The sequence below is a fragment of the Xenopus laevis genome, chromosome 5L (genome assembly GCF_017654675.1).
Source record: "Xenopus laevis strain J_2021 chromosome 5L, Xenopus_laevis_v10.1, whole genome shotgun sequence".
Taxonomy (NCBI): domain Eukaryota; kingdom Metazoa; phylum Chordata; class Amphibia; order Anura; family Pipidae; genus Xenopus; species Xenopus laevis.
The window spans coordinates 23,595,758-23,613,696 of record NC_054379.1 but is presented as its reverse complement, the minus strand read 5'-3'; the positions used below and the strand labels follow the sequence as shown (position 1 = coordinate 23,613,696).

General features: G+C 40.9%; 1 protein-coding gene across 2 annotated transcripts; it reads left to right on the top strand.

Annotated features, from left to right (window-relative positions):
• The first annotated feature begins 111 nt into the window (after window positions 1-111).
• Window positions 112-16,335, top strand: znf318.L (zinc finger protein 318 L homeolog). Of its 2 annotated transcripts, XM_041562600.1 has the most exons (11): window positions 112-582; window positions 1,771-1,889; window positions 5,779-6,031; window positions 6,747-8,273; window positions 9,746-9,845; window positions 9,965-10,233; window positions 10,572-11,066; window positions 11,258-11,351; window positions 11,437-11,555; window positions 12,140-12,233; window positions 12,306-16,335. In XM_041562600.1, the coding sequence occupies exons 1-11, from the start codon at window positions 112-114 to the stop codon at window positions 15,047-15,049; spliced, it is 6,285 nt and encodes a 2,094-aa protein (XP_041418534.1). In that variant the 3' UTR covers window positions 15,050-16,335. The 2 variants fall into 2 exon arrangements, with proteins under 2 accessions (XP_041418534.1, XP_018118213.2); XM_018262724.2 differs by having other exon boundaries at window positions 12,140-16,335.
• Window positions 16,336-17,939: the final 1,604 nt, after the last annotated feature.

Genomic DNA, 17,939 nt, shown 5'->3' with positions numbered 1-17,939 from the left:
CAAGATCCTGAATAGGGCCTAATTGGAAGTTTAGCTGTAAGCTCGGTCTACAAGGGTGTACCAAGATGGTAGCACTAGAGCCGCAGTCATAGAGTTTCATGTGCACCTGTGATGTCATCACGCACACGCAAGTCTGGAGAGCAATCGCTAGGAAGAATCAGGGCCGCAAAAATGTACCGGACTCCGATGCGGCCCAGACTTTCCCCGGATTTATCTCCGGAGATTGACACCCCTCGGCGGGAGAGTTCGCCTGATAGGTCCAGCCGCTCCTGGTCTCGGGGTCGCTCCCCAGGCAGGCGACGCTCTAGGTCCCGGGGCCGGTCCCGTTCCAGACCGCGTCGTTCCAGATCCCGTGGTCGCTCTCGATCTAGACCGCGTCGATCTAGATCCAGGTCCCGGGGCCGCTCTCCTGGCCGTTATCACCGCTCTGGACGTTCTCGCTCCAGACCCCGCCGGTCTCGTTCTAGACCCCGCCGGTCCCGCTCCAGGTCTCCTTACTCCCGTCGCCGCAGCCCTTCCCCCTACTCCCGCCGCGGGCACGAATCCCACAGTTACAAGAATGAGCGAGAGAGCAGCGACTTGGTGAGTGTGTAGCTCATCTCATGCGCTACAATAGGATTATAACCCCGCCCACGCGCTGCTCGCCTGGAACTAGGCTAGTGATTGGGCTAATTACTCAATGGGGACATTGCCCGGCCCTGGCGGTACAGGATAGTGTAATATACATCGTGTCTTGAGATGGAAAACATTGAGTGAACGATGACTGAAATACTCAATAGGACACAAGTCCTATGAATGCTCCTATTTCTAATATGTTAGTATGTTGTATTTACGGAGGCACCTGGGCTAGTGACATAGTTATTTGTGCAGACAGTTCTTTTGTAGCACTTGAGTAATGTTTGTTCTGTGTCATAACTATTTCTGGGCAGGCTCACTTTGTGGGTCCATGACATCATTTTTTATGGACAGGCTCACTGTTGGTCAATGACATCATTTTTATGGGCAGGCTCACCTTGTGAGTCGCTGACATAACCAGCTAGGCTAGGACTGCACTGGGAAGTGAATACTGCCCTCTATTGGTGGGGCTGCCTGGGTCTCCATGAGAGTTGGCATGCGGGGTCAAGTAAGTGGATCACAGTGCCATGGTGTGTAGTGAGATGGCTGCATTAAGTCTAAGGAAAAAAAACAGTGATACCTAAGACGGCCATACATGCAGAGATCGGCACGTTTGATGAGGACACGAAACAGGCAGATCTTTTCCCGACAAGCCCACCTTGAGGTGGGTGATATAGGGCTAATCCGATTGTGGGCCTTAGGGCCCAACGATCGGAACACAATGTTGAGAATACAGGCAGTTGGACCAAGGACCACATCAACAAAACTATGCGGTCCTCAATCTGGCAAAATATCGATCGGGGAAGCCCGTTGCAGGGTCCATATACTGCCCAATAATCTGCCAATTTTGTCTGCAGTTTATGTGGGTCTGTGTATGGCCACCTTTACACAACTAAACAAACAACAGTACTCAGTTCCTGATATAAAATTACCTCCAGGGTGGGCAGATCAGAGAGCCAGTTTATAGGGGTGCCTAGGCAAGCGAGTCTGTGTTTAATCCCAATTCCAGCTGCTGTAATTGTGTTCGAATGGGAACTGACCAAATGCAATGATTTGTGATTTGCATGCTGTGGGTGTGTGTTATGATATCCCTTTCTGATTGGATATTGCAGATCAGTTGCATGAGCCGCTAAATGTTTCTTTGTTTCTCTGCAGCGTGACTACTCCCCCAGTTACCTTTCTGGTAAAGTCGCCGATATTCCTTCCTCCCGAACGGACCCCTTACACATGCCTCCTGAACACCCCTCCTTGGCAAGCCTCAGAGCTACTGAAGTGTAAGTGTGCGGGGAATGCTTGGATTGTATAGCATCTTTGGCAATATTGCATTAGTGCAAGTTGCACTTCAGGCGACTTTGGAATACGAAGTGCCGCGTGTGCCATGCCGCAGGCGACTTTTCATAATAGCCGGTGCAAGACAGAGGGAAGGCGTTCGGGGAGATTAATCGCCATAAAGACGAGGCGATTAGTCACCAGGCAACTGAATCTCCCTAAATCGCTAGGTGTGCCCTTACCCTAAGCCTGCAGAGCATGATGCGTATCTCCTACAAAACACTCCCCAGATCAGTCATGGGTATTGTCACAGGTCACTCTCTAAAACCTGCAGATCAGTCGTGTATAAATATCCCCCACAGGGTTTTGGCCTGGCTCCTGCACAAAATCTTCGGGTTCCTGCCCCATAATTTATAGAATGGCCCCACCCCTTTCGTTATGTGGTGGCGGGCGGGGTCTATAAATAGAGGGGGGGGGGCTGGGTTTGGAGGGGTCGAGACCAGCACACCACTAATCCTTATGTTCATTGCTGAAAACATGCTAGCAGAACCTCCAAGCTGCCTCGGTATGGGGCACCAGAAGTCTCCACTAAGTATACTAGATTCCTGAGGAACTTTGTTCCAATAAAAAAAGATGACATATACTGTAAATGTAGATTATTATAAAATCGCTCTTATGAGCACTTCTGCAAATACTCATTGTCACTTCCTTCTTCAGGGACACAGTCACTTGCCATTCTGCTTGGACTGAAAAGCAGGGGGTGTTTAGGTTACATTTCATTATATTATATTATCCACTAAAAACTGCTAATGTCATGAGATCTAAAAAAAAAAAGTAAAACTCAAACTACTCAAAATTACCAAGGCCGTGGCACATACAGTAAGTCTTCTGACTCCGTCTCCATGTTGATTGAAATAAGTTAAGTACACAGCGCACAAGGCATTTTATCCAACAAATAGTAGTGACAGTCTCCCATTGAAATCGTCCGATAGGCAATACATGCAGAGATATCGTTAGCCAACAGAAATATTCTAACCTGTCCGGTTGACTACGACCGATTGCCATGGCACGAAAAATGTTGATCCACACATGGTCCGAAAATTGTATGAAACGAAGATTTGTACAACTTGTACAACAAAATCTTTTTGTCTATGGCCAGTTTTAGACAGATTAGTCAGCTTACCTGCCAGTGTATGGGGCCCTTTCTATCGCATAAGATAGGTGATGCTGTCCACGACTGGCATGCCGTCATTTTAATCTGTTGGCTGTAGGGCCGAACAATTGGATTAGCCCAATATTGGCCACCTTTTTGTGGGCATATCGGGGGGTGGGGAATATCCGCTCATTTGTCAGACTTGCCAAATTAATGGATCGGATAGCGTATGGCCAGCTTTAAGGGCCTCATGCACTGGCAGATTTAAGATGCCCATGTATGGGGCCCTCCAAGAGGCGTTCCCGATCTAGATCTGGTCGATTTTTGGCCAGATATGAATTAGGCATATCTTGATTTTAGGCAGGCTTGATTTTTCTGTCAGCTCATTGATGCGGATTTTTCATATCCCCTTCACTGTAACCATGATATCACCCACTCAAGGTGGGCCTGCGGAAGGAAAGTTTTGCTCATTTGGTGACCTTGCCAAACAAGTGAAAAAGTAACTGATGTTTCTCACACAAGGCTAGAAGGCTAGCCGAAACGTCAGTTACTTTTTCACTTTAATAAATTTCACCATCTTTGCATTTTAAGACCTGTGAGTGCTTTGCTGTTAGCAGCCAGGCACCAAACACACTCTACACGAGTAGTGCCGGCCCCGTACGGACATTTTTTTATATATATATATCAGTGAAAATAAGTATTGACCACGTCAATGTTTTTCTCATTAAATATGTTTCTAATGGGTCTATTGACATGACACACCATATGTCGGTAAAAACGCAAGTAATCCACAAATGCAAAGAAATCATAACAAAGAAGTCCATAAATTATGTGTAATAAAGTATTGAACACATGAAGGTGCAAAAAGGCATGGAATGCCACAAACTTGCTGAAAACTCAATATTTAGAAAGCAATCCTGCCCCCTATCTGTGCAAATTAATATCAGCTGGTTTAGTCCTAATTGATGGCTTATAAAAAGGTTTCTCATTACCAAAGTATCACACAAGAAAAGTAAAGAGCTCACTCAAGACCTTCGCAACCATCATTTCACCCTAAATCGCCCATTATCCGGTGCTCCTCACAATATTTCTGACAGCGGGGTCAAAAGAATAATCAGTAGAGTTGTCCAATAGCCATGGATCACTTGCTGAGAGCTTCGGAAGTTTAGCAGTTACAGTTGTGCAATAAGTAATACACTCAACCAACATGGCCTCTATGCATGCTCACTGCTCAAGCTGCACTGATGAAGAAAAAGCATGTTGAAACTCATTTAAAGTTTGCTTCATAACATTTGGAGAATCCAATGAAATCCTGGGAGAATATAGTCTGGTTAGATGAGACCAATATTGAACTCTCTGGATGTCATTGCACACACCATGTTTGGAGGAGAAATTGCACTGCAAATCACCCCAAAAACACCATGCAAACAGTGAGGTAGGGAAATCATAGTGTGGAGCTGTTTTTCAGCATATGATACTGGCAGAGTTCATATAATTGAAGGAAGGATGAATGTCAAAATGTACCGGGACATTCTTGATAAGAATGTGCTGCCATCTACCAGGATGCTAAAAATTAAATGAGGGTGGGCATTTCAGAAAGACAGTTCTTCCAAACACACAGCCAAGAAAACGCTCAATTGGTTTCGGAGAAAGAAAATAAAACTTCTAGAATGGCCTTGTCAGTCATCCGACTTGAATCCAATTGAAAATCTATGGAAGGAACTGAAGATCAGAGTTCATAGAAGAGGCTCCTGGAAATTCAAAATTTGAAGACAGTTTGTGTGGAAGAATTGGCCAAAATCACACATGAGCAATGCATGTGACTAGTTTCTTCATACAGTAGTCGTCTTGAAGCTGTCATTTCCAACAAAGTCTTTTCTACTAAGTATTGAATAAATTTCAGTAAGCGTGTTCAATAATTATTCTGTCATTCCACCTTATTACACATAATTTAATTTATGGATTTATTTGTTTTGATTGCTTTGTATGTGTGGATTACTTGGGTTATTACTGAGATTTGGTGTAAATTTCATGTCATTAACCCCATTAGAAATATATTTAAGCATGAAAACCGGTAAACCAAGTAGAGACCCCCAAAATTAAAATAGGGCAGATGCATTTTATACTGCAACTTATGTTTTGTAAAAGAGCCTCTAACAGCAGTAATTTTATATTTTTTGGAAATTACAAACTACTACATCAAATTTAAAATGGGTAAAAATTTATATTTTTCTCTGAGCTGCTAATCTAAGCTGAATTTAGTGTTTCCTTAAAATGTCTAGAATTACACTTGGTTTACACATGAGGTGCATACTGAGGAAAGGGCTGTCCCCGGATGCTTGTGTCGCATTTCTGCTTTTCTTCCCTTTTTCCAAGATAGTATTACAAAAAGAAAATACACTATATCTATAGGCAAAAGAACAATATGAATTTGAATGAATAGTGAGCATAGTGAGACTGGCGGTCAGAATCCTAGTTTCACTAGTCTGGTGGAGCAGTGCAGAACTGGAAATAACATTAAAATCGCCAAATTAAACAAAGTAATTTCAACAGTAGGTTTAGAACTCACACTAGTCACAATGGAAAAATAAAATGCTTTTAGGGGGGGAAAACGTTGGCTTTTTATAAAAGAATACAATGACTATTTTTATCTTCTCAGATTAAATGTAGGAGGCAAAAGGAATGTGCAAAGAAATCCCTGCTGCTTTTCAGTTATTGTATGGTTTATTGTTATGTTTTAGGAGGCGAAGCTCTGCAGACAGATCTCCAGATATAAGGGGACTGGGTTCCAGCATTGTGCCTGACAGTAAAATGGGCATTTACCAGGGCACTACTGACTCCCAACACCAGCCTGGTTATGCGCAAGCAATACCAGGCCTTCAAGAAGAACTTAGTGAGTTGAGGCGCCCCCTAGATGAACCACTGCCCATGCCCAAGTCTATTCTGAAAAAGCGTGCTGAGCCTGAACAGATGACTGGTGACCCTTCTAATAAGGTATTTCACAACAATATCTAAATGTTGACAGTACAGTATGAGGGTATAGCTTATTGCATGTCCAAATCATTCCTTCTCTATATATTTGTATTTATACATATGGGTAGGAGGTGCCATGTGGTTTTCCTTAGACAGTACAGTATGAGCATATAGCTTATTGTGTGCCTAGAAAATTCCTTCTTTGTATTTATCTACATATGGGTGGGAGGTGCCATATTGTTTTCTTTTGACAGTACAATAGGAGGTTATAACTTATTGTGTGCCTAGAACATTACTATTATTGCATTTATACATATGAGTGCAAGTTATATTACTGTGCATTCCTTTTCTGTATAGTTGTATTCAGGCAAATGAGGGGGCCCTAACCAGCTAATTACCTTACCTGAGAAATTTTCAGTCTCAAAAAATTAAAACTGTAAAATCTTGTCCATTTTTGGGTATTTCTGTTCCCCATGCTGTGAAGAACAATTTGGCAGCTACAATTCTGAGGCACAGTAAGCAATACCCTTTAGAATATAAATATGATTGTTCATTCATATCAGTCTCTGCACAGTGGCACAGTCTGGCCAGCCCTTCTACTGCTTTGGGTCTTCTTGTAAGGCAGCCATTTCTGAAACCTGTGGTCCACACAGAGACATATTTATAATTTTAAATGCATTTCATTTATTGGACTATGATTTTTTTCAATCCTAAACTTGTTTGTTTTTGGCAACAGGCGACTGGTTATTTAAATAGCAAGGAAATTCCACTGCTGGGAAGTTTTAGCTCTTCAGAATCCTCTGGGGTTTCTGCCAGCAGAGCAGTCGTACCACAAGGAGCAGCTGGCAAGCCTATCCAATCAGACAGTTTGAGCACCAGCAGGATGAACATCCCTACTGTGGCCCCACAAGGCAGCATTTCCAGACCTTCTCTGCCCCAGTCAGATAATAAAGTACCAGAGTTAGGAAATAAAAATGGCAGCCAGCTGTCACATGGCCACAAAATGGATAATTTTCTGTTTAGCAGCGATCCCATGAAACACTTTTCAGACCCTGCCGACCCTTACAAAACAACTGAAAGAAAAGATTCCTTTCTTTCGCCACACGAACAGGCTAAAGAACAAGCCAAAACCTTATTTCCTATTACTGATAAAATAAAAGAATCCACCGGAGGTCCAAAGAACCAAAGGAACCTTTCAGAAGTAGAAGATGAAGAGTTATTCCTTTATGGTGATGAAGAGGTGAAAAAACAAAATGAGGAATCATCCAAAGCTGCCCCTGCTGTAACTCCTGCAACCCCTCCTGCAAAAAACAACCCCAATAACCAGGAGTTTGAGAAAATTCATGATTTGTTAAAGACCATTGGCTTGGATATTGGTGTGGCAGAAATTGGCAAACTTGCTGTCCGAACCCAGGAGCGGCTTCATGGTAAGAAACCAGCTCCACAATCTGCTCAACCGGTGTACAAACAGCCTTCTCAGTCTGTATCTAAGCAGCTTCCCCAAGCAGCATCCAAACAGCCGATACCAGCAACAAAGCAGCCACCCCAGCCAGCTTCAAAGCGACCAGTACCCAGTCAACCTTCTAAACAACCACCAGCATCTCCCCCTGTGGCCCCGAAGCCATCTCTTCCAGCACCCCAACAGAAACAGACACCTGAGCTTCAACGTAGTACAAGCAATATAGCCTCTGCTGATTCAGGGTCCATAACTCGCTTAGCTCTGGCTGGAAAAAAGGTTAATGAAAGAGAGCCTTCTCGGTCACCCATAATAGAACAGGTGTCTATGCCCATTCCTGTTGTTAAAGAGAAGACCCCACCCATTCCTGCACCCAAAATAGAAATACCAGTACATGCAACCACAGCAAATCTTCAGCCAGAGCAAGCACCTCCTTCTCCGATTTCCATGTATGCTCCATACCCACAAACTCAGATGGTATCAGGATACGGCATGCCTCCCTCAGTACCTCCCCCTAGCTACAATCCCTACAGTCCCTATGTAGCCTACCCAACCTCAAGTTGGTCAATGTATAGCCAAATCCATCATCCTCCCCCTACTCACATACAACCACCAAGTCACATGGTGGTAGCATCTCCTGTCCCTGTTGTTACACGCAGCAATCTCCGTATTATTGAAACAAACGAAGATGTACAAGTTCCTGCCAAAATGTATGCTCCTCTTTCTACAAGTGCACCAGCAAAATTAACTCCCACCCTTACAAAACCAGATAAGGATCGCAGAAACAAGGAGACTGAAAAAATGAAGGTGAGCTATACAGGGCTTCCAGGCCACATTTATTTGTATCTTTGAAGACCAGCATTGTTCATCTATCTTTATTTAAGGGTCCAAACATCTGACATTATTAGGCCCCTCAAACATTTATTTTGTAAAAGTGATGATATTTTATACAGCAGTCTATGAAGCTCCCAGGCAGTTAATGACAAAAAAATTATATTTGAGTGGCACATCTGGACTGCGAGCCTCCAGTTAGACAGTACTGCTATCAATAATAAAAAAAGAACTATAATCCCCAGGAATCATGATACAGAGCCGTAACATACAGCTATAATGTCTAGGGTGCCACTGAGACATTACACATAGCTCTATGCACTGGGGATTATGTTACAGAGTGGTAAAATTAAGGCATATTAGAGTGTAGTCTGGCTTTATGCCTCGATGTTTAAATCTTAAAATTTCTGGCAGTGTATGATGTAATTGGTGTATACGCAAATGAGGAAGCAAACAAAAGACACGGCTTCTCTTCACTAGTGTTAAATAAAGAATGTAGCAGTATAGATTCTGTATCAGCGTATCTCTTCCTACATCTACTCTGGCATAGCAATCATACTTTATTGAGGACATAAAGTTTATAACAAGATACCAGCGTGGTTAAAGCATTCACAACCTGGTCCAGCACATTACTGTAGAAAAAAAATCTGTACCCCGCACACCACATAGACCCCCTCCCTCCAGGCTAACTGGCCCCCCGGGGAAATGCCCCATACTTTATACTTACTCCTCGTTGCAGATTCTGGCAGAGGACTTCACAGGTCCTCGGTAAGCTGACTGGGAGTCTGCAGCTTATTGACCTAGTCGGCCAGATCTCGATCAGGCAGGTTAAAAAATCCCGTTGGATCGCACCCGCATCTGTGTGTGTGCGGTTTCGCAATCCAACAGCCAGTATGGGATGCGTTATGATCCCAACACGATCGTATCAGCCCGATATCGCACACTTCAATGTCGGCATGTCGGGGAGTGATCCACTCGTTTGGCGACATCGCCAAACAAGCAGATCTCTAGGTCTACGGCCACCTTTATTCCACTTCAGGGTGATCTGATCATTTGGCCCAAATTAATCAAATGATAGAAAGGTGAGCATATTTTGTAAGGACAATTGCATATTATAGCATATCTACTAGTGCATGGCTGTTATTCACATGGATCATGTTATAAAAGTGAAACACAGCTGTAATCTCTGGAAATCATATTAGAAAGCAGTACCACAGGCAGCAGCTATTCTGAGAGATTATTGCACTGTTGTGGATTTCTCTGGCACTTGTGCTGGTTGGCATGCATCATAGAGTCTAGCTAGGAGAGTCCAGAAAAGAAATATTACGCTTTGGTTTAATCCACTGTATAAATAAAACTTGAAATTACAATTATGGTATCCTTCATGTCAGCTCAGGCTATGCATACACTTTACTATAATGTAAAAGAGAGCCTTGTGTCTCTTGAAGGTGCTGGATGAGCTGGAGGCTATAAAGAAAGAACAGGGCAAGCGGAAGGAGAGTCTGAATACTCTAGTTGCAAAGGTAGAGCAGCTTCGACTCCAGCAAGGTGAGCCATATTCCTGTAGAGGTACCTGTGATTAAAGCCAGATGTTTCTCAACACATCTACACACATTTTACACTGGTTTTTATTTTGACTAAGTAATAGTTTATTTTAACCACCACAGGGGTTCTTTTGAGAAAAAAGCAACGAGAGAAATATGGGCACAAGGACCCTCTTCTGGAGGAGCTGAACTCTGTACTAGATAGCGCACAGAAACAGATAAAGGCTCTGAATTTGGAAATTGGTGATGCCAATAAAAAACAACAGCAGCTTTCTAAAGTGGCAGAGATTCTAGGTATCAAACCTACTGAACTGGCTGTAAAACTTGCCTCTGAGAAGACTTCTACAAAGAAGAATAAATCCCCTAGTCCACCCAGCCCTGTGTGCTCCAAGGTAAGTGGAGCACACACAAGCCTCCATCCTTTCACTTGGGGTCCAGTGAGAGGAATGTCCTGGTGTGTGCAGATTTCATTTTAAAAATGTACATATTTTATTGGTTAAAAAGATTTAATACTTTGACAGATTTTTTTTTTGTAATTTTAATAAAGTCCACAATCCTACAAACTGCCTTCATCCAAATTCCAATGGAAGAATTTTACATGTCATTAAGAATTTTCTTATTAGTCCTTTATGGCATTTTGCTATGTTGTTCACAATTAGATCCATTTTTTTTTTTTTTTTGACCTCAGAAAAAAATGATTCTTGTCTGAAGTGTTCTTATTTTGATATAGGGCCCTGACACCGACCTCAAATCCATCTCTGACACTAAGGTATCCTCCACTAAGACCTGCAATGACCCACTGACTAAGGATGAGGAAAAGCACAGCAGTGACATTGAAATTAAATACAAAGATATAAAATCTAGCACTGAGTCACAATCCAGGGATTCTTCGAGCTCTTCAAGCAGCAGTGGAAAGGGTGATGAACATTCAAAGCACAGAAGTTCTTCTCCAAAATCTCCGAGATCTAGCTCTGACAGAAATGGCTCAGAGCCAAAGAAATCCACTTCTCCAAGGTCAAGAGATGAAAAGTCAAAGTCCAGAAGCCCTCAACCCAGTCAGTCGTCCCCTAGTACTGCATTCCAAGTTGATGCAAAACATTCCTTTGATCTCTCTGAATTGTTTGAATATTATGATGGTGGAAGCCATTGGTGTGAGAAATGCAACTTCGTCCATATGACGCTAGTTGATTTCTTGTTGCACTTGCATGGTACAAAGCACATAGAGGTAAGAAAATTAAGTAATACTGAATGTTTTTTCAGGTTAATCCTGAAGCTGGCAGTCCATCTTGGGTTGCAAGCACATGAAATCTATAAACTAGCTTTAGCAGCTAAAGCATGCATGCTAGAAGTGTTTTTTTTTTTGTGCACAAAAGCTGTTTTACTGTTAGCTAAACAATAATTTCTTTGTGCAATTAGGCATGTGGTAACAAAGAAAAACACCCCTGGGCTAAGGACAGTGCCCCTAAATTGAAACAGCGTGGAAAACAGACCATTTCTCTTCCGCTTAGAGGTACATTTAAGCCTACATTTTTGTAAGGGACTGTTTTCTACACTGTAATACATTTCTAACATGGATCATTCCTTCTGTTTTCTAGGCGCAGAGTTCCTGCTTCCTACCAATGCATACTACTGTGAGCTATGTGATGAGCTGTGTGCAGATCAAAGTGCTGTAGAGGAGCATATAAAATCATTTGGTCACAATAATAAATATAAGGTTTGTCTGTGAAGTTGTTTTGTATCACTTGATGACTGATCTCTGCTAATTAGGATTCCCTTATGGCTCCTTCAGAAACACATGATCAAACCAAATAGTGCAGCTTCCAGCACTTTACTTTACCCTTTTATGATATGGTGTTTTATTTAGTTGCATACAGCGCCGGCTTTCCCAGCGCCTGACTGCACGGTCCTAGTGCCCGCACTACCCACCGCGGGCGCATGCTTGCAAGCCCCAGAGCACTGGGGAGATGTGCGTCCCCAGTGCTCCCCATAAAGCGGCTAGGCGGCATACCGCCCTAGGCCCGGGCCTTTGTGGCCTCACCACAAATCCGGGCCTGGTTGCATGCTTGTATTAAGGCTTCCTTTTTCAGATGCCTGGATAACTAAATACCATGAGAGAGGAAGCAGAATATGTCAAGTTTGTAGATTGTTATATAGGTTACATCACTTATTTTTTTAGTTTTTTTTCTTTTTTAATCAACTTTAGTTGTTTGGCAAGTTTATATGAAATCTTAGACACTAGACACTTTTTACTCTTGCTATGTACTTATACTGAACTAATTGCTTATTTTTTTTCTACAGAAACATACGGAAGAAAACCCAACCTATGAAGGAATTAGACAGGAAATGAAGAAAACTTGTTTGGCTGCCATTAAAGAGACAGAGCGAAAGCAAGAGCTGGCGCAAAAGCAAGAGCTGGCGCAAAAGCAAGAGCTGGCGCAAAAGCAACAGCTGGCGCAAAAGCAACAGCTGGCGCAAAAGCAACAGCTGGCACAAAAGCAACAGCTGGCGCAAAAGCAACAGCTGGCGCAAGTGCTGGCGCAAAAGCAACAGCTGGTGCAAAAGCAAGAGCTGGCGCAAAAGCAAGAGCTGGCGCAAAAGCAAGAGCTGGCGCAAAAGCAAGAGCTGGCGCAAAAGCAAGAGCTGGCGCAAAAGCAAGAGCTGGCGCAAAAGCAAGAGCTGGCGCAAAAGCAAGAGCTGCAGCAAAAGCAAGAGCTGGCGCAAAAGCAAGAGCTGGCGCAAAAGCAACAGCAAGAGCAACAGCAAGAGCAACAGCAACAGCAAGAGCAAAAGCAAGAGCAAAAGCAACAGCAAGAGCAAAAGCAACAGCAAGAGCAAAAGCAACAGCAAGAGCAAAAGCAACAGCAAGAGCAACAGCAAAAGCAACAGCAAGAGCAAAAGCAACAGCAAGAGCAAAAGCAACAGCAAGAGCAACAGCAAAAGCAAGAGCAAAAGCAAGAGCAAAAGCGGAAAGTAGAGGAGATTGTAAATGAAATTAACCAAGAAAAATCCAAAAAGTTCAAGAAAGAGGAGGAAGAAAGTCAGAAAAGAAAGCTTATCGAGCCAGTTAAACCAGACCCTAAGCAAATTTCTAAACCAGAGAAAGAGATGCCTGCTAAAACATTTGGCAAGTTCACCTGGGGGACACCTGCGAACAATAGCCAGATAAGTACAGCTTCTGCTACTGCTTCTACCGCATCAAAAGTTGAAAGCTTATTCGTTACTCCTGAGAAACTTAAAGAGGAGGATAGTAAAGTTCCTCCAGCTAAACAAAAGGCAATTGAAATAAAATTATTGGGTAAACCACCTTCTTCCCAAGGAAGCACCTGGACTTCTGCAACTAGTAAAGTTACAACTTCTGCATCACCAACTTCTGTGACACAGGGGTCAGTACGACCCAACTTGCCCATTCCTATGGCAGTGCTTAGGAAAACGAGTAGTTCAGCGCCTGTAAGCAAACCAGCCCCTCTTAACGCCTTTTTATCTATAAAATCCTCAAGTTCTTTTTCAAAACCTTTGCCAGTTTTGAAATCTAAACCAGAGGGAGTGTTACCACAGGAAGTGATTTCCAAAGCATTTGGAGGCCAACAAGTTTTCCTGAAGGAAACAAATTATGGAGACAAAAAGCAAGAGGGGATCCCGATTAAAACTTCATCTGAGCCTGAGACTAAAAAGGCAAATGAAATTACCCCAAATAAGATGGCTGAGAATCAAAAGACCCCTACAGCAAGCAGTGCAAATGAAACACAGAAGCTAACAGAATCTCCTAATTTGTATGATCTCTTTTCCACTAAACCTGAACCAGGTCTTTGCAAAAAGTTGGTTTGCATTACTCCAGACAAATTTGACTTCAGACCAAACATCCCAAACAACGAACAGAAAAAGGTGGACTATATTCCTTTGAAACCAGATGAGAGTTTGAAGACTCCATTGGTAACACAGAAAGCTAATACTACTTCCAGCTCCAAGGCAGTCCCAATTTCAAGCAGTACACCCAACGATCAGAATGATTCAAAAATTAAAAATATATCTCTAATTTCTAGTGAAAAGCCTCGTGTTCAAGTGCCCAGTTCTGTGGCACCGTTTAGTCCAACAATGTTTGACAAAAATACATCTGTTAAATCTGACAAAGCAGGGTTAAAATCAGTGACTGTTTCAGGAAGCACTTCTACAACTAAACAGAAAGACACGCCATTTGTGGATTCAAAAATTGTCACTAAGCCTTCAGAATCCAAGCCAAATACTCCTGTTCCTAAAAGTTATACTAACCCCTCAAAACCTTTAGCTATCAAGCCAAGTTCAGCAACTTTAACATCCAAGCCCCTAAGTGCTTCACAGCCTCCATCAAAGCCTTTTGTATTCCCTGCATCTACTACCCCAAAGGTGCCTCCGACTAAACATGTGTCCAGTTACAGCAGTACTGCACAGCTGAATCAGAAGTTTAAAAGGGCTCCCCTTTCCCTACCAACATCTTTGTTTGCACATGTGTCAGATTTTGCTTGTAATGATATCAAGATAACCTCTACAGTAGCTCAAAAATCATCAACAGTAGCTCATAATTCATCTACACTAGCTAATAATTCATCTACAGTAGCTCATAATCCAAGTGTGAATAAAGAGAGAGGCTCTGTGAAAAAAATAGAACAGACCCAAGTTAAAAAGCAACCAACTGCTGTATGTAAACCTGAAGCTAGTAAAAAACTGCAGGATGAACTGGATTCTTACTATAAATTAATTTCTACTGAAGATGACCCTGAAGATTTGACAACTTCTGAAGATCAAGACATGGCTATGGAGGAAGCTACAGTGACTCCTACACTTGTTCAAATAGTAGAAGCCCCAGCAAAGAAGGTTGTTTCAGAAATTTCAAAACCAACCGTACTACCAGTAGCACAAGCAGTATTGGCCACAGAAGAGGTAGATGATTCAGATATGGCTTGTGAGGATGCTCCAGAAGCTCCTGATACATCCTCATGGCCGAGTTCCTCTGTTCCAAGTACTGTTTATGGACATGGGTTCTTTTCATCTTCTTATGGTGCCCATAAGGCACCAGTGACTGCAAACAAGTACAGTCCTAAACCATTGTATGCTACAGGACAGCTAGATAAGGTTTCTTCAAACAAAGGCCCAGGACAAGGGGCTTTACCAGTAGCTGATTATACAATGGAAGAGGACTTATCTGTATTAACTACCTGTGACGAGTCTGATTAAACCATAGAAAAGGGTAAAATGCACCTTGTTAATATTAAGAGTTGAATAGTGTTTTCCTTACTCCTGTCCTCTAAGGTAACCTGTGTATTTCATGAAGTTTGGGTATATGTATATAATGTTACCAGTTTAGCCCTTAGCCACACTAATTCAGTAGATCAGTAAATGGTACATTACTTTTGAGCTTTTCACCTATAGATCACTGTGGGAAGCATTTTCCAATTTTTTTCACAGGCATCGATAAACACAATGCAGTGGAAATGCCGAGAAGACATGCAATGAACCTGGTCGTTCTGGTCCTTTAGTAAAAGAACAAACGTGACCACCTAGGAGGACCTTTTCTCTTGAAGGAAATGTTTTGTTTGTGTATTCTGATGGTCTTTGTGTTCTTTACCAAGCTTGTATATATTGCCATAAATAATTGTATTAGAATCATTGTGTAGATATGTGTCTAAAGATGGCCTGATCTACTGCACATGGGGTAAAGGATCAAAGCCCTGAAATATCTTTGATACTTAATGGTGTACTTAAAGTTCATCTTCAATTCAGTGTACTTAGTTTATTGTTTGAGTATTAATCATTTTTGCTTCTGTTGTCAAAATATTTTTCATTATTTTTTAACCTCACTGTTCAGTGTCTATTTGCAATTGTTATTGTACCTTTAAAAAAAGTTGGCTTGTAAATACTTAAAATGTTAATTTAGGTCCTGCTGTGAAATCTGTTAAATGTTTACTTAAAGAAATGTTGTTTAAAGTTGACCAATGAACCACTTATAGAGTTCACTTTCCAGTTTATAGAGTTCACTTTTCCAGTTGTCTTGTTCCTGAATATGGATGCCTGTTATGCATTTCAGATCTCAGTTTCTGCTGGAGAATACAAGTTTTGTTGTAATAATGTAAATTTGTTGATTCTGATCACCTTGCAGTTTATATGTACACATTTTTTTTGCATGTTTCTTGTACTAGTCCTTATCAATTGTTCTTTTTTTTCTCTCTCTTTAATTTTGAAGGATGTCACGTTGCTGTTACATTGCCAGTAAATCTGTTCATTGAATGTGGACTTGCGGCCCTATCATTTTCTGAAGCTTCCTTTACTTGCAGTTCTGTGTTAGAATCTCATGTAAAGAACATTGTTTGCCGACACATTGGACTGTGCTAGCCTTCATTTGACTGCAAACCTACTGTGACCTGAATTGCAGCTTTCAGTCCATTGCACCTGTTAAAAATGATTACTGCCACATAATGTGTTGTTCTATTATATCATTTTTAATAAAATTAGGTGATCCAAAATGTAATGCATTCCATTTTTCTGTGTAAGAATAGTGGATAGTGATGTAATCACCCTTTTCTTCAGATGTCTGGAAACCTTTCCCTTCCAGGTAGAGTTCTGTTAGATTTGGGTTTTAATGTTTGAAATACTTTTTTTTTTTTTTTCTCAGTTGTCTTTAAAAACTTTAAATTCTCTCCAGTGAATTTGCTGATATCTCAAAATCACAAATCTTGGCTAGGAATGAAGTTGACATGCTATGTATAGAATATAGATTGTTACAACATATTGTGGAGTAATTTTGAGATGGTTTCAGTCTTCTTACTTTTACTGGTATTTTCAGTTTTTCTGTCTCTCCCTCAGTGTAGGTTTAACACAACATTCGTACTTTGGGGAAAAACATGATGTTGAACATTGGTAATTCTGATTATGTTTAGTTGTCCAGAACTTTAAAGTCACATGACCTTAAGGGTTTGGACTTGGCTAAATACTTCAGATACAGTGAAATTACAATTCTGTGAAAAGTGCCAGTGCTTGAGCAAATTCCATGATTCGATACATGCCTAATTCTAAGGTCATTTATGAGCAGTGAATGCAGGGTTATCACATAAGTATCCATAATGCAGCAAACACAATGCTTTGTTAATCAGCTCCATTGTGAGAGTTTGTAGTTTAAGATGATTAGAAGCATTGAAGGCGGGTGGTCCTTACAATCTGTGAATAAACAGTTATTTGAATTAGTGAGACAAAAATTAAAGAATTGTAACTGTTATTAAAAGTTTGACATTTTAATAATTACCATTTTTGGACAGAAATTTTCCAACAATGCTTAAAAGTCCTTTTTATTTGCAAAATAATTGCAAGCATCTTCAGTGACTTTATCACCAAAATAGTATACACAAGATTTGCTCAACATTATACTATTTTGGCTTTTGATTTATTGACCATATCACTTCATAGTAATATTTATAGGCCCTGTGACAATTCTGTTCCATTTAAAATGTCAAAAACAGAATTCCACGCTGTTTCAATGTGATATATATATATATATATATATATATGTATATATATATATGTATATATATATATGTATATATGTATATATATATGTATATATATATATATGTATATATGTATATATATATGTATATATATGTATATATGTATATATATATGTATATATATATGTATATATATATGTATATATGTATATGTATATATATATGTATATGTATGTATATATATATGTATGTATATATATGTATATGTATGTATATATATGTATATGTATATATATGTATATATATATATATATATATATATATATATAATACACAAAAGCCATGAATATTTTGTAAATTATATCCTTATAAATGGTGAGTTCTGATGTCATCAGTTATGAATGGTGCGTTCTGATGTCATTTCTGTCACGACTCACTGAAACTTGTGTACTAATAAATAAAGTACCCCCAGTTGCAAAATATGAGGATATCAGCAGTTACCTCGGAGTTCCATGACCTGTATAAAAACACTCGGCCTTCGGCCTCATGTTTTTATATGGTCATGAACCTCCTCGTTAACTTATAATATCCTTATATTTTACAAGAGGGGGTACTTTATTCACTGT